Raw genomic sequence first — 15946 nt, forward strand, 5'->3', positions numbered from 1 at the left:
TAAATGTTCCCATATTCATGGCTCTTTGATACTGATGAATAATGCTAACATAAAATCTTAGTGACATAAAAATGTTAAGTATGTGACAGAAAATTATGTTAAGAGTGACCTTTCTGGGTGGGAATGTAACATGACCTGACCACTTTGGAAAAATGTCTGGTGTCTTTTTATTAAACTCAACACATGCCTACCCTTATGACCTAGCAATGTCCTCAAAATAGACTGCACATAGTGCTTTATCAGTAAAAGCCAAAAGAGGAAATAGGCCAGGTATCCACCCAGTGCACAAGGATAGTAAAACGTGGTAAAGTCCTATGAGGAAATGCTGTTTGCTAATAAAACAGGTCAAAATACTGGTACATGTAACAACATGTGAATCTCAAATACGAAATCCAAGGGGAAAGAGTCTTACAGAAAGAGAACACATAGTGTATGACTGCATTTATATAAAGTTCTAAAACAGGCTAAGCTTGTAAAATAAAAATAAAAATCAGAGCAGAGGTTGCCTGTGCACAGGTGGAGCAGGGTCAACTGTAAGGGGTGTGAAGGAAGCTTCTAGGTAAAAGGAATGTTCTAAACCTTGACAGGGGTTTGAGCTACACAGGTGTCCCATTTGTCAAAACTCATCCAGTGGTATGCATTTCACTGTATGTGAATTTACCTTAAAAAGCCATAAATAAATACCGAACTTGAGTTAATGATATACACGCTTAGGTATTTAGGAGTGGAGTATACTGGTATCTGCAACTTGCTCTGAAATGCATTCAAAACCAGGATGGGGGATGGATGGACAGAAAAACATATAATGAAGCAAATATGGCAAACTACTGAAGACTCCAGGGGGTGGGTAAATGGATGGTCACTGTATAATTTTTTCAATATTTTTATATGTTTTAAATTTTTTTATAATAAAGTGTTAGAGTAATTTAAAAAGTGACCTATGCCATCACAATTATTTCCTGATATGAAATTTACATAAATCATTACCAAAAAGATGCTTACCAGTTGCTAAAATATATTGCCCATCTTTTGAAACCTTAATAGTGGTACAAACAGTAGGCATTTCAAAATCCTGAATAAGTTCGATTCTCCTCCGGACATCTACGAAGAGAGAAAATACGCAGCTGATCTAATTATCACATGATTACTCTATATCACAGGAAGACACAGCCTGCAGAGCCGTCACTACAGCCAGGTCTGCAAGATCACACATTCCAAGCCTTGGGAAAACCCACAAATGTAGCACACCACTACACAGCAAGGTTTCTTCTCAGCTCATACATTATTTTTCTAAGCTAAGTATCTTATTTTAATTTTTCAAAAGAAAAAGTATCATCACTAATTGAAAAACATTTGGTTTTAAGACCTGGATAATGGGGCAACAGAATAAACATCAAACCGCTATCATTACTCAATCATGACTAAGACAAAAATTTTACCATTTTTTTTCCTCCTAAATAATAACAATTTTAAACTTTCAAAATCCTAAGTTTATATAAGAAATGGCTACCAAGTTGCCCCTGTTGGCAGCACTGATCTACAGCCAAGAGGATTCAAGCTAGAAGAAGACTTGGAGAGCTCTCTGAACCAAAACCCTAACAGACTCACAAAAACTGGTTCTCTCCTACAAGAAGTGTGGACTCTTGCTGGTTGCTATCATAATAATGTGCCCATTATAAGGACTATTTATGACTCTATGGCCCAGTACTACCTTGTCTATTAAATACAAATATAAGATTCAGCCCACTCAATCTGGAAGACATGATAGTTTTGAGATGGGTTGGCAGAAATGTCAGTGAGCCATTTTCCCCCCTGAGTAATCTGAATCTATTTTCTTACATACTAGAACACTTGACTAGAAGGAGAGAATTAGAAAAAATCAGAACCAGTAAACATTACCAAAGCAGCAATTTTTGTACTCCTTCGATGTAAAGTTTGAATTTTCGAACTTTAGTACTATATAAAGCCCAGTCTTCCAAGATGCCTGCCTTGGGGTATTTATTAAACATCCAGAAAAACCCTTTAATATAGGTCTTTGATTTTTAGAGAATAACAAATAAAACATATGGGAATATAAGTCATGTGTCATTTATGACAAACTACAACAGAGAAAATATAATGAAAATTTGTCCAAAATAATTTGAGTTAAAAACTGATCTTACATGCCTATCTTCCCTGCTGCCATAACTTAAAGAATCAAAATCTTCTGCAATGATCTTTTATTGCTCATGTTCACATGTCCTGTATGTAAAATTACTTTATTCAGAAGAAAATGTTAATTGTCTCTATATTGCAAATACTGCAAATGGATTTAACAAATGGTAAAAGATTTTGACACACTGGAGAACAAAGCAATTGTGGAACTGTTAGGAAACAATCCCCCTTGGGTCTCTGACATTCCTATACATCTTGTTGGGTATGGCAGGACAGCCAGACCCTGGCCACTCCTTTACCTGAGCCATTTCTCAGGGTTATATATGAAGCTGGGAACCTTGACAGGTACAATAACATGTCTCCTCTAGACAAAGAGCAGGTTTTCTTACTGCTTGCTATAAAAGCAGTGGGCTTCCCAGACTTGGTGTTCCTCAGTTGCAACACAAACCCACTGCATAAAGACATCCATCAGGGTCATACCCAGTGCCCCATGGGGCTTAAGGGGAAGTAGGAATGACAGATATGCTGACATGCGTACTATATGCTATGTCATGTGAGAAATGGAGTCCTTGTCTCTGGCCCAGGAATATCACATCTTCTGCTATTATCCATGAAACAGTAAAAGGCTAACTTATTAGCTTTTAAGCAGTTAAAATCAAATTCCACACTCACCAGGAACATTCCAACCACAAAAAAGATTTCTTAAGAAGGGAAAGGGCAAAAAGTTTGTCTTCCACTGCGTATTTGTAAACCTTCACGTAAGTATAGTAACAATAAATGAGTGAAAGGTTTACAACATGGATTATGAATGTAGCTGAAGTAGGAAAAACAATACTCACCAACATCTTTCTTCTGCAGTGCTCGCTTCTTCCTGTCAGAAAGCCACTAGAGAGAATGAAGAGACTTTATTTTAAAATATATTTACCCGAATTGTTTTTCTGCTGACAAAAATAACACATGCTCACATTAAAAAAATTTAAAACCTTGTGTGAATATGTAATATAGAAAATAAAAATATTCTGCAATCCTAACCCTACTGTTAACATATCCTCTGGATTTTTTTCCTTGTACATATGTACAACTACCATGTTTTACACAAGAGAAAACTAATTCACTTAAAGAAAAAACAGCAAGCCTCAAATATTATGGGTTATAATTAATACATAGAACAACTCCATCTGTTTAAGTGAAATTTTAAAAAGCAAGCCATTAGAAGGGGTGCTTGAGTACTCAACCTATGATCCAGGAGATGGAGGTTGGATTCCGGGTCAGAGCACATGTCCAGATGGCAGGCTAGACCCCCAGTAGGGGGCGTGCAGGAGGCATCCGATCAATGACCCTTCCCCATCATTGATGTCTCTCTCTCTCTCCCTTCCTCTCTCTTAAATCAATAAAGACATTATTTTTTTAATAATATATATTTTTTACAAAGAACAAAAGTACATAAATAACTGACTAAACAGCTGACATTCAATAATAAAGCAATGATACTTTTGAAAGTCATAGTTACCGGATTAGCGGACTTTGTTCTGTAATTAATGTCCCCCAGTCTGGCGGCAGCAGTAATGACGCTGCACGGACGTGAGGAAGCATTCATCACCCGCCCCCATCCTCCCCGCTCGCTGAGCCTCTGTCCTGCACACCTGGGCTCCTGCTTCTCCGACAGGCCAAGTGCATCCCCACAGTGGAGCACTGGCACCTCCCGTTCCCCCGGCACAGAGACTCCTCCCCAGGCCTCCACAGGACCGGCTCTTCCCATGACCCACGTTCCTGCTCAAACACCACCTCCTGCAAAGAGGCCTTCCCCGAAGGCTTCAACCACCACCCTTCGCCCACAGCGCCCCTCTTCCAGCCACTCCTCGCTCAGAGCACTTACCCTTACGGGGCGTTTCCTTCCGGGTTGCTCACTCAGTAACCTTTCTCCCAACGGGGAACCTCACCTAGCGGGTACCCCAAAACTTAGAACAGGGCTCCCCGCGCATCGCCGCTTCTCAACAAACGCGTAGGACGAGCAAGACCAGAAAGGTCATGTGTGAAGGACAGTTGGAAGACGAGCAATTATTTAACCCGAATTCTGAGAGGGAAGGAGGGAAGGATCCAATCCCCGGCTCCAAGTCTTTCAGGGGTGGACGCGCGGAGACGAGCTCTGCCGAGCCTGACTTCCAAGGGCAGCGAGCACCACGCTACCGGGCGGCACGTTTTTTAAAACCCCGCCCCAACGAGTCTTCTGAAAACGTAAACGTTTCCTCTCCCTGGCAGCGCCCGCCCGGGAAGAAACCCGGCCATCACTTAGAAGCAACAAAACCCAAAGTTCAGCGCTTGCGCGCGCGGCCCTGGAGCGGTGACCTCTCCGGATCCGCTGCATAACTGAAACGTGGGAAGGCCGTCAGAGAGCCGCTGATGTCCCCTGATGGTCTCCTCTGATGTCCGAGGACTCAACGAAATCAGGTTACGTTCAGCAAGTTTCAGAAATACTACCCCCCGCCCCCCGCACAAACTCTGCAACGCCGCGTCCGCAGGCGCCTTGCTAACAGGATTTCCAAAACTCGGCGAATAACGGGCACTCGGCAAACACCCGCTAACGCGGCACGGACACGAGGGAGACGGGCCTGTCCATGGCCGTCCCCGTTGCCCCCTCGGCGCGACGGCGGCGGCGAGCACCCTTCCCCAGGAGCCCGAGGGGGCGCGTCCTCTGTCCTCCAGGACCTGACGAAAGTCCCCTCAGAGCTCTCCGGCCCTGCTCGCCCCTCGGCGCGGTGACAGGAGTGTCCCCGTCCACCGGCACCGACAACTCCCGCGACCCCGTCTCCGGCCGGGACCTCCCCGAGGGGGGCGACGACGGGCCAGCGACAACAAGCCGGGGGCCGGGCCGAGGAGCGGGGCGGCTGCCCCACGGGGAGGACCGGGGGCGACTCACCTCGGGAAGGGACTTGCCGCAGCTGAGGCTGTAGATCTTCACCTCGTTGAGGCTGGACACCTGCATGGTGGCGCCGCGAGCGGCGGCCGCGCGGGCTCCGCGTCGCTCTCCCCGCCGGCGCACGCGAGCGGCAGCTCCCAGGGCCCCGGCGGCGCGCGGCGCTGGCTGATGACGCACTTCCGGCGCCGGAAACGAGCCGGGTCCCGGAAGAGGCCGAGCCGCGTGGGAGGGACGGGGAGTGGCCGGACGGCGGAGCCCGGAGACCAGCTGGGCTGCGGGAGACCAGGAGGCGGGGAGGACGAGCGAGGGTCCGGCGGGGCTGCCGGCGACCCGGGGGCGGGGAGGACGAGCGAGGGTCCCTCGGGGCGGCCCGCGACCCGGGGGCGGGGAGGACGAGCGAGGGTCCGGCGGGGCGGCCGCGACCCCGGCCCGGGGAGGGTCAGGAGCGGCTCTCCCTCCGCGCGGCGTCCTGAGCGGCACGGTGGCCTTAGCGTCGCCTCCCCGGCCGGAGAGTCGCCGTCCCGGGCAGGGGGCGGGCGGCGGGCGGCTGACCCCAGGCCCTGCGGGCTCCGCGGAGGGAATTCGGGGTGGAAGTGTGTTTTCTCTCCACTGTTTCTGCAACATTACATTACAAATAAATGCAATTTAAAAATCGGTGTCTTTAAAAAATGTTATTTTGGTCTGGATTTGTTAGACATTCATCCGTTAAAGAAGGAAATAAAAGAAAAAGCATTAAAAAAAAAGTAGTAGAAGAAAGTGGAGATCAGGGGAGAGGTGACTTAAGCCTGATGTCCTCTGAGTCGCGAGCGTGGCCGCGGCAGCCACAGCCCCTCGCGCGCGCCGTTTTCCCAAAGCTCGCAGGCTCTGGCGGGCCCCCCCCCCCCCCCCGTTCCCGGGGCAGCGCTTCCTGCGGCCGGGGCTCGGGCTCTCTGGGCTCGGATGAAAACCCGAGAGTGCGGGTTAACCGTGCCGAGGGCCCCTCGGCAGCTGGAGCGTGACCCTCCCTCCCCTCCGCCGGTGACCAGGGCGGGCCGCTTGGAGCACAGGCTGTATTAGTTCGTGGCAAGAAAGGCTTTCTGGGCTCAGCAGCTAGTTCGTGTCGTACCTGTCAAAGCCCCAGCCCCCGTTCTACCTTCTGCCTGAGAGTCTGCGGAACCGCGCAGGACGGCCGTCCTCCCCTGGGAGGCAGTGTGGCACGAGCGGGCAGATCACGGGCTTCCGAGTGGTAATAAAGCAGGCCTTTTAAGCAGGTCATAAACATAGAGAACACTGATTTTCCAAAACATGCAGGATGACTTTCAAGAAATCTTGAATAATTTTATGCACAATATTTTTTATTATTGTCAAGAATGTACTGTAAAAGTACATTGCCTAAAACAATAGTATCACTTACTAAGGGCTATGTATTAGATATAAGGTATATAGACAGGCCCTACTCCTCACTTTAATAATTAAGGGCCCTAGACCAAATATTTCACTTTATTCAACCCTATTTCCCACTGACCCCCTAGATTTGCCTTCGGTATCATTAGCATCAGGTTCATTATCCTGAATTTGAATCTTTGCCCTCAGAGAAATCTTAAAAATATTGCATCAGATAGTATCACACCCCTGCTTAAATCCACGCCCCTGCACGCATGTTTACACCCAAACTCCCTCCTGATGCTGAAAAGAGCCTACAAGACCTGCTTCAGCCTCTCTCTCTCTCTGACCTTCTCTGAGAGTGCTTTTCAGTGACTGCAGCCACAGTGTTTTCTTGCTTTTCTGGCCCCAGGGTCTTTGCACTTGCTGTTCTCTCTGCCTGGAATGCTCTGATCTCAGCTTTTCCATGGTTGGCTACTTTGTACCATCCAGATCTCAGCTGAAATGTCACCCCCTCCAAGGTTCTGTCTCTGACCTGGGGGGGCTCCTCCTTCACCCCAGCAGCCTGGCCCATATCCACAATCATATCCACATGCTCTTTTACAGTGGCTCCTCCTCCCCAGCAGCCTCGATCTCATCCACAGGCTGTATTGATTATCTTGATCATATTTACTATCTGAAATGACTTTGCTCCTTGACACATCAACTTTTTTGTACTCTGATTCCTATATGCTCACTAGAGTGGAAGCCCCATGAGAAGGGGACCTTATCCATCTGGCTGCTGCATATGTAATTATATGCAATGCCAAGAATAAAACATATAAATATTTGTTGAATGAATGAAAGAGGAAGATGCTACTCTAAGTGATCATCAAAGACTGTGCTTCTGCCCTTCAGACTCTCAGTGATCTCGTGGTCGTCTTCTTGCCTGTCTGAGCCGTCTGTCTGCTGTGTCTGAGTTTCCCAGGATTGCTGAAGTGCTGATGGCTAGCCAAGCCTTTCCCAGTCCAGGATACTAAGCCCTCCCATCTCCCTATATCTCTCAACCATCCCTTAGCTTGTGCATAATCTGTGGAGGAATTGTCCATACCTTAAGAATGCCATTAAAGCCCGGCCGGCATGGCTCAGTGGTTGAGCATTGACCCATGAACCAGGAGGTCACAGTTCGGTTCCCAGTCAGGGCTCATGGCCAGGTTTTGGGCTCCATCCCCAGAAGGGTGTACAGGAGGCAGCTGACCGATAACTCTCATCATTGATGTTTCTATCTCTCTTCCTTTCCATTCCTCTCTCTGAAATCAATAAAAAGATTTAAAAAAATACTGTTAACAGCTGGATTCGTTTTCTATTGCTGTATAACAAATCACCACAAACTTGGTGGCTTAAAACAACTTAAATATTGTCCTGGCCTGGTTTGCTGAGTGGTTAGAGCATCAGCCTGCGTGACTGAAGGGTCCTGGGTTTGATTCCAACCAAGGGCACGTACTTTCGTTGCAGGCTCGATCTGGGTCAGAGCATATGTGGGAGGCATGTGTCTCTCTCATATCGATGTTCCTCTCTCTCACCCTTCCACTCTCTGAAAAGTAATGGAAAAAATATCCTCAAGTGAGGATTAAAAAAACAAACCCACAACAACCTAAAGATTGGCTCACAGTTCTTTCCTATTTTGGGCAGATTTCAGTCTTCTGCAGTTGTAAGACTGAGATCCCTTGTTTTTTTGTTTTTGCTTTTTTCTTTGCTAGCTGTCAGCTGGGACCACGCTCAGCTCCCAGGGGCCAGCCGCAGGTCCTTCCCAGGTGCTCCCCATCAGCACTCACTATAAGGATGCTTGCTTTCTTCCAGGCCGGCCAGAGTGTGTATTAGATGATGTTAATATTTTCAGGGATGCATATATGGTTTGCACGTTGGTGCCAATCTTTACTTTTACATGACCTTATGTTATGCCTTTTGTTCATTTTACGTCTTGAGCAGGAAAGAGAAACATACAGTTAATATTTTTACAGCTAAAAAGACTGATTTAATCCACAAATGGCCAATGATAAACTCCAAATTTTTAATCATGGAAATTTACTCCCTGGTTATGACACATAATAGGGCACTCAATGCCTGTTGAATGAATAAATGAATGGATAACAATTAAAGATAGTTAAAGTTATATACATGTTATAAGAAAAAAAATTTCATAAACACTATAGATATAAATTTATTATTGCTTTCGTTAGTATTACTAATATGATCGGTTCTTTAATGTCTTAAACGAACCGGAATGAGTTATTATCTACATTAGGGATGAAGTGAAGCTGGACTTTGGCTGCAGTAAGATTGCTTTTGGTTGCTTGCCTGCTTTAGGTGGTAGAGGCAGGACGTAATGTTAGTTACCTCATTTCCACAGGATAGTAGAATCCAGCCCTGACATCTCTCTTCTGTTTCCCTCGCTCTTTCCTCTTTTCCTTTCGTTCACTGGCCAAACATTCATTGGACCAGTTGCCAGGCCTTGTGCATATGAGGAATAAAAGGCTGCATGGGACACAGCCCACCGTCCCAGGGAGTTCTGGAAGGGGAGAGCTCCAGCCGGGGAAGCTGAGCATAAGGCAAACTGAAAGGCCTGCTGGACTGGACCATGAAGATGCTCCCTCGGGCCCGGGCCCGGGCCCGGGCCCCAAACCAAAGGGCGGGAAACACCTACGCCCGGCGGCAGACAGTGGGACGCTGCCTCCTGCCTGTCTCCTCCTTCAACCACACACGCTTTGTGTACATAATACCCACTGCAAGCATGCATGCGTTTCCAGGGGATTTGGGAGGAGACTTTTGGGAGCGTTTAACCTACAGAAGGCTTTGAACAAGAGCAGTTGTTTACCAAGAACGAGCGCAGGTTAATCCCACGCCACAGAACGCCGGCAGGCTGCGAGGTGACCTCCGTGGCGAAAGCTCCTGCAGCCTCTGCCTGTGGCAGGGGGTCGCTGGCCGGCCCTCCGGCGGCGCTGGAGCTCGCGTGCCCCCATCACAGCGGGTCTCACCCAGTCATTTGTTGACCGCTTTCAGAACTGAGTCACTAGACTATAATACCAGTGAATGTTCTACCTTCTAAGAGCGTTTAAAATGAGCAGGTTATGGCAAAAAACAAAGTCAGTGACTTTGGAAGAAAGAGACTCATTTCACGGATGACTCGCCTGGGCTCTCCAGAGCTCGCAGGCTGCCTGCGCCATAGAAACAAAGACAGTGAGCGTGGACGTGCAAAGGACCAGCGCAGCGCACAGGGCCCGTCGGCAGGAAGGCCGCGCACCTGGTTAGCGTTCTGCCGTCACCATCTGGAAGTTCTTAATCAGTCCTGAATAAGGCTCTGCACACCGCGTAGCCAGCTCCACGGACAGGGCATAGTGGTCACAGCGGGACGGGCTGGAGAGGCTCCCGGAGGGAGGAAGGGACAGGGAATATCTGGAGATGCAGCTGAAAAGGCAGGAAAGGGCCAGATCATGAACATGGCGAAGTTCAAGTTAAGGCGACTGGACTCATCCTGAAGCTAACGGGCTTCCAGGCAGAGCGGCAGGCTTGGGTGGGCCCGAGCGGTCTTCCCCAGGCCCCTGCACAGGTACGTTTGCGGGGTCTGGCTAGCTAAGCAGCGATCGTAATGATCTGGGAGAGTCGAGAGGAAGACCCGAATTAGCCTAGTGCGAGTGGAAACAAAGAGTGACACTGGACCCAGGAAATGTTTAGGGAGAAATTCAACAGTCCTCGATGAGCGTTAGGGCCGAGGGAAAGGGCAAAGTCAAGGCAGCCTCCCAATTTCAGAATCAGGCAAGACGGTAGCTAGTGGTGGGGCTGGGAGAGGAGCGGGCTAGACGATGAAATAATTCAGGATGAGATTTATTGTTAGGTTGTCCATTCTCACCGCATTAGCCTATAGCTACAACACAATCCCAATCAAAATCCCAGCAGGCTTTATTTTTATTTGTTATCCTTTTGGTAGACATTGGTAAGCTGATTCTAGAATGTGTAAAAACGGAAAGCGGTGTTTCCCCTCCCCCCCCAAACTACTTGGGGGAACTCAAAGTTAGAGGACCTAACACTGCTTGATTTTGAGACATACTGTAAAGTCACGGTAACCAAAATAGTGTGATTCTGGAGTAAGAATCGACACACAGATCAGGGAAGACAATAAAAAGCCCAGGAGTAGACTCCATTTAGTGTAATAATCTGATTTTCAACGAAGGTACCAAAGCAACCCAATGCTTTCAACAAGCGATGCCGGGAAAAGTGGATATCCATATGGGGAAAAATGGAGCTTGAGTCCTGTTTCACACCATACAAAAAACATGATTCAAAATAGATCATAAACCTGAACATCAAAGTCAAAACCATAAAGCTTTTCTAAAGAAACAGGAGAATATTTTATGACTTGGGGGATAGACAAAGTTTTCTTAAATCACGAAAAGCCATAATTGTAAAAAAAAAAAAAAAAAAAGGCATTTTAGTCTTCATCAAAATTAGAAACTTCTGATCATCAAAAAACACAGTTAAGAAAATGAAGAGATAAAATACAGACTGGGAGAAAATATTCACAAAATATATTCACAAAACGTATCTGACCAAGGACTGGTAGCCAGGATATATAAAGAACTCTTGCAACTCAATCATGAAAAGAAAATCCCATAAAATATATATGAGTATATTAGTGACCAATAAGCACATGAAAATGTCCTCTACATAATTCATTACCAGGGAAATGCAAATTAAAACCCCCACACTGTTTTCCCAGTTGCTCTCAGTCTCATTACCCCTTTTTTCATAGAACTGTCAATTTCTCACTTTTATTTACCTATTTACTTGTGTTGGGAAGGGGAAAAATTCCGTTCGTCCTCTGGTTCTTTTGGACGGTTGAATAATCAGATCGGCAGGAGACAGATTTACAAGAGAAAATCAAACTTAACTTTGTGCTCACGAGAACCCCATAGACATGAGAGTCAGAGACCCCGTGTACACGAGCGGCTCCAAGGCAGAAACGGAAAATGGGGCACATATGATGTCCTGAGCTAGGGACCAGGGAAGGTGCCGTGGGGGCTTCCAGGGGCCGGTGCAGGACCGTCAGAAGAGCAGACATTCAGTACGGAGCAGTTGGCCCTGCCCCGTCAACAGAGCAAAGGAGTTATTTTTGATAACCTCTTACTATGGGCCAGGCCCCTCGCTCAAATGTCTCCAGGTCATTAAAGAAGGTGGGAGGTAGAAGTGTCTCTTGACCCCTCAGGGTCTCGGTTGCCTTTAGCTCAGGTAACCCACATACCACTGAGGCACATCTCGGGGTGGCGCGCTCCGAACCCCACGCTCGCCTGTGACCTGCTTTCCACCCCGAGAGCCCCACAGACATGAGAATCAGAGAGCTTCCTGAGGTAGGTGGCCTTGCCTGCCGTGGCCCCCCTGGTTACCCCAGCAATGAGCACACAGTAGGGCCTCCATTGTCGGGTGAACCCACGTGTGCGTGCGTGGCAGTCAGGACCCGAAGACTGTCGGGGGGCCTCCCATTTGGGAAGGAGAGAGGTCAGGTGGCGGGTGGGGGACTCAGAGACCAAGGAGGAGCGTTTTAAGAAGACAGCGAGCTTGTGCGCGAGCTGAGGGAGGGATGGAAACAATGACAGCGTGTGATAAAGGAAAGGGGCGGGGGGTTCGAGGAGTTGGGGTGCGCACAGGAGGTGGCCTCGGAGAGGGGACCCGTCACATCCTCTGAGGCAAGAAGAGAAGTGGGGACGAGGGCATGCAGGGTGATGAAGTCATGGGTGGCGGAATCAGAAGGGGTAGGAGGTATCACTTTTCCTGAAGACTGGGAAGGTCAAGGAGCCGCGAGGCCGAACCAGCTGCAGCACCTGGACGGTTGTTTCTCTGCTACCGGGTCCCCACCGGCGGGTAGGTTCCCCAAGGTCAGGGGCCTGGCCCGCCCTGCTGACCGCTCACCTCCCAGCTCGCTGAGCAGTCCCGGCTCAGGGCACGTTTGTTGATGTGTGAACCGGGGAGAGAGCCGAGCGAAGGGACCTCCGGACAGGGAAGGTCGTGGGTCAAGGGCAGTGCCGGTCGGCGCTCGCGGGGCCCTTTCTGGGGCGGCGTAGCTGCCGGGACGCAGGCGGAGGGGACATTTTAGAATTGATCGAGGTTGGGGTTTTGCTGGAACAGGTGGGAGGTTTGTGGGAAGAGGAGGGGCCGGGGAGCCAAAGGTGCCGATGAGCAATGAGCAGGAAGTTCAGGCGGAAAGGAGCCGCGTCAGGAGGAAGAGACGGGCGAGAGAGCAGAGGCCGGCAGGCGTGTGCGTGTGTGTGCAGGTGCACCACGGGGCTTAGGCCTGAGAGTGGGAAGGACCGCAGGCTGTGGTAAGAGAGTGGGATATTGGTATTTAAGCTTTCACAGGTGGAGCAGTTTCAGGTGATGACAAAGTACAGGGTGTGGCCACAGGAGTGGGCAGCTGAAAGGACAAGCAAGGGACGGTCCTTGGCTCAGAGGAGATCCAGGTGCTTAGAGGCAGGGGTGGATGTTGTCATGGGGACACGCAGGCCACCGCTGCTGGAGCCGGGGAAAAATACTGCACCAAAGCCAGACGCCCGAGCCTTCACTGAGGAAGGGGGAGTGACCGGATGATGCCTTTTCACTCATTTGTTGGTTCATTCATTCATTCATTCATTCATTCATTCATTCATTCATTCATTCATTCATTCCTGATTGTTGATCAGTGAACTCTGCCGCGAACCAGGCAGACACGGGTGTTTCCCTGGTGGGTCTTGTCATCTTCGAGGCCCTATTATCATGGACACGTCTCTGCTTTCTCTGTCCCTTTCCAGGAGGAGCAGAGGGCAACCGGTCAGCTGGATGGTAGGAGCCTCAGGGGCAGGGCTTCTCCACGGTCATGGAGGCACCAGCTGTTTCCACGGGTGTCCGCAGGGGAGGCCTGGCGGGAAGCCAAGGGAAGGTGACCGCTGCAAGTCGGCTTGGCCTGGGAGATGCTCCAAGGAGCCCTGAGGGTTCAGGGTCAGGAGAAGAACCCGGAGGACTCTGGGAAGAGGAGTCGGAGGACTTTGAGAGTGAGGACAGCAGGGCAGGAGCGAGCAGGGGCCTGGGAATGCGCAGGATGGGACAGGCCTCTCGTGCTCGCAGACACCTGGGCAGGGTCGCCCAGACCTGTGGGCCCTTGGAGCCATCTGAGCCCTGAGCCTGCCTGACGCCTGCAAGCCCCGCTCCGTGTGTCACTGTCCACACCCCGCTTCCCCCGCCTCGGGCTCTGTGAAGCAGCCTTCGGGAAATTCACGCTGCTCCTCGTGGCCCGTGTGTGTTGAGAACCAGCGCTCCTTTAGGATCTTCTCGTGCAAATTCCCCAGGAGCGTAGCGCTCACTTTTCAAATGGAAAAATAACAATAGCGTGCCTGGCAGGGGGCAGCCGATCAATGATTCTCTGTCTCATTGCTGTTTCTATCTCCCTCTCCTTCTCCCTTCCTCTCTATCTAAAAATCAATAGAAACATATTTAAAAAAGAAAAACAACAACGGCGAGCTAAAAAAGATGCGGCGTTGGTCCACTCTCTCATCTTATTTCATCTATCAGGGTGTCCCTCCTGCCACACCGACCCCCGGGGAGGGGGCAGGGGACACACAGATGAACACAGCAGCTCACAGATGCCGCCCACAGTTCTGAAAGGCAGCCTTCACCCTCTGTAAGAAAATGCTGAGCAGGAGCCTCGTTTGTACCCGAGGGAACCACCCAGACTGTCCTCCCCGGTGCTGGGGCGAAAGGGTGTGGCTGTCCCGAGCTGGCAACAGGCTCTCAATGGAATGAAGGGAGGGGGAGTGAAAGGACCGGCCACGTCCCCTGTCACTGTCACCTGTGCTTTCCCTCCTTCACCTGCAAACTTCCTCCTGCTGGCCTGCCGGCCAAGAGCAGGTCTCCTCGGCCAGGCCGGGTGGAATGACCCGGGGCCCAAGCCTTTCCCCAGGACCCGCTTCCTGTGGACACTGAGCCCACTCCGGGGGCCAGTGATGACTCAGAGATGGGAGCAGGACGACCTGGTTTATCAACAGAGATGGCCTCAGGCTGAGAGCCAAGGCTGGGGGGGGGTCGAGGGCAAGGCCCAGCCACCCCAGCCACCTACACAGTGGCTTCCCCAAAATGTTGGCTGCGTGGTGTTGAGATCTAAATAGAGGTCAAGTGTTCAGAGAACCTGACATTCTCGACCTCTGACGCTGCTGAGCACGGCGTGGTTCTCAGAATCTGAGTTTCAGCAACGCTTACCAGCTGTTTATGCACCAAGATATATTATTCATGGCCATGAATAACACATATTTACCAAATAATTAAATGTATATGTACTCAATATCATAATATTCATCAAGTTGAGAATTCACTTACCTAACAAACATTTACTGGCAGCCTGCCGGGCACTGTGCTGAGTGCTGGTGATTCAGGGAAGTGAGGTGGGATTCCTGCCCTCGATCTAATGGGTTGTCCAGCGATGGGACAGACGAGTAGCTTGTGGCAGCTTTCTTTTTGTTAAACAGCTGTATTGAGATTTAATTCACATACTATACAGTTCACCAGTTAAACTGTACCATTCACTGGATACTTTGTCAGCCCGCAAAGGGAGGTTTTCCTTTTTATGGGTAAATCTTTATTTTAATATAATTTCAAAATTACAGAAAAATTACAAGAACGTCCACAGATGTGGATATACAGATATATGGTGAGATTATACATTTACAGAAAAACATGCTATTATTATTTTGAACAGTTTGAGAATAAGTTGAAGACATTATGTCCTTTTACTGCTCCCTATTTCAGCCCTAGGACCACCCAGTTCTCCAAGGAGCCCCCAGTTCCTGTGAGTGGACAATGGTATTTAGAAATCGAGGTACCATCGATTCTCGGCCCTTTGGCTAAGATCAAGCGTAGCACCTGTTTTTATCAGTTTAATATCTTATATGTCCTAAACCCGAGGACAATATATTAAATGGATTTTTGGAATTAGGGGATGTAATAGGAACTTGCTCTGTCCACTCCAATCATCAACTTGGTATTGCAGTACTTCCAGGAACGGTGTACCCCCTTCAGGGGAAAAAAATGAAAAGAAATCAAGGTGTGGACTATTGATGTATTTGGTGCTACTGGTAAATCATTGCTTCCAGGCTCTCTCAATTAACAGAGCAAGGAAATGATTTATCTTTCTGTCTATCATCTATCTATCCATCCACCCACCCACCCACCCACTCATCCGTCCACCCACCCACCCACCCACCCATCCATCCACCCACCCACCCACCCACCCACCCATCCATCTATCCATTCATTACTGTCACCTCTAGTTCCAGTCCAGCAACTCAGGGTTCATTCTAGTTTCCCTTTTTCTGTATTTGTAACTTTATTCCCTCATGTGAGAAATCTGGCTTCCATACTCACTTGCTCAATCTAGGATATCCCAGGGCTGTTAATCATACTACTGTGAAAAGTAAACTATTAACTAGTGTTCAGCAATAACCTCTTTTAACATCTTTT

General features: G+C 48.9%; 1 protein-coding gene and 1 non-coding gene across 2 annotated transcripts in view; one reads left to right on the forward strand and one right to left on the reverse strand.

Annotated features, from left to right (window-relative positions):
* The window catches only part of NOL10 (nucleolar protein 10), a 66826-nt gene extending 61674 nt beyond the window's left edge, over positions 1-5152 (reverse strand). The window contains exons 1-3 of the mRNA XM_087823340.1: positions 5072-5152; positions 2994-3039; positions 1003-1101 (exon numbers count right to left, since the gene is read on the reverse strand). Coding sequence (XP_087679466.1) covers positions 1003-1101; positions 2994-3039; positions 5072-5137 — 211 coding nt within the window. The 5' untranslated portion in view covers positions 5138-5152. The remainder of the gene's footprint in view (positions 1-1002; positions 1102-2993; positions 3040-5071) is intronic.
* A 10158-nt stretch (positions 5153-15310) lies between these two features.
* Positions 15311-15501, forward strand: LOC148091593 (U2 spliceosomal RNA). The gene has a single exon (XR_015715602.1). It is a non-coding gene; the product is annotated as a U2 spliceosomal RNA (small nuclear RNA).
* Positions 15502-15946: the final 445 nt, after the last annotated feature.

The sequence above is a fragment of the Miniopterus natalensis genome, chromosome 13 (assembly GCF_054644295.1).
Source record: "Miniopterus natalensis isolate mMinNat1 chromosome 13, mMinNat1.hap1, whole genome shotgun sequence".
In the NCBI taxonomy this organism is placed as follows: Eukaryota; Metazoa; Chordata; class Mammalia; order Chiroptera; family Miniopteridae; genus Miniopterus; species Miniopterus natalensis.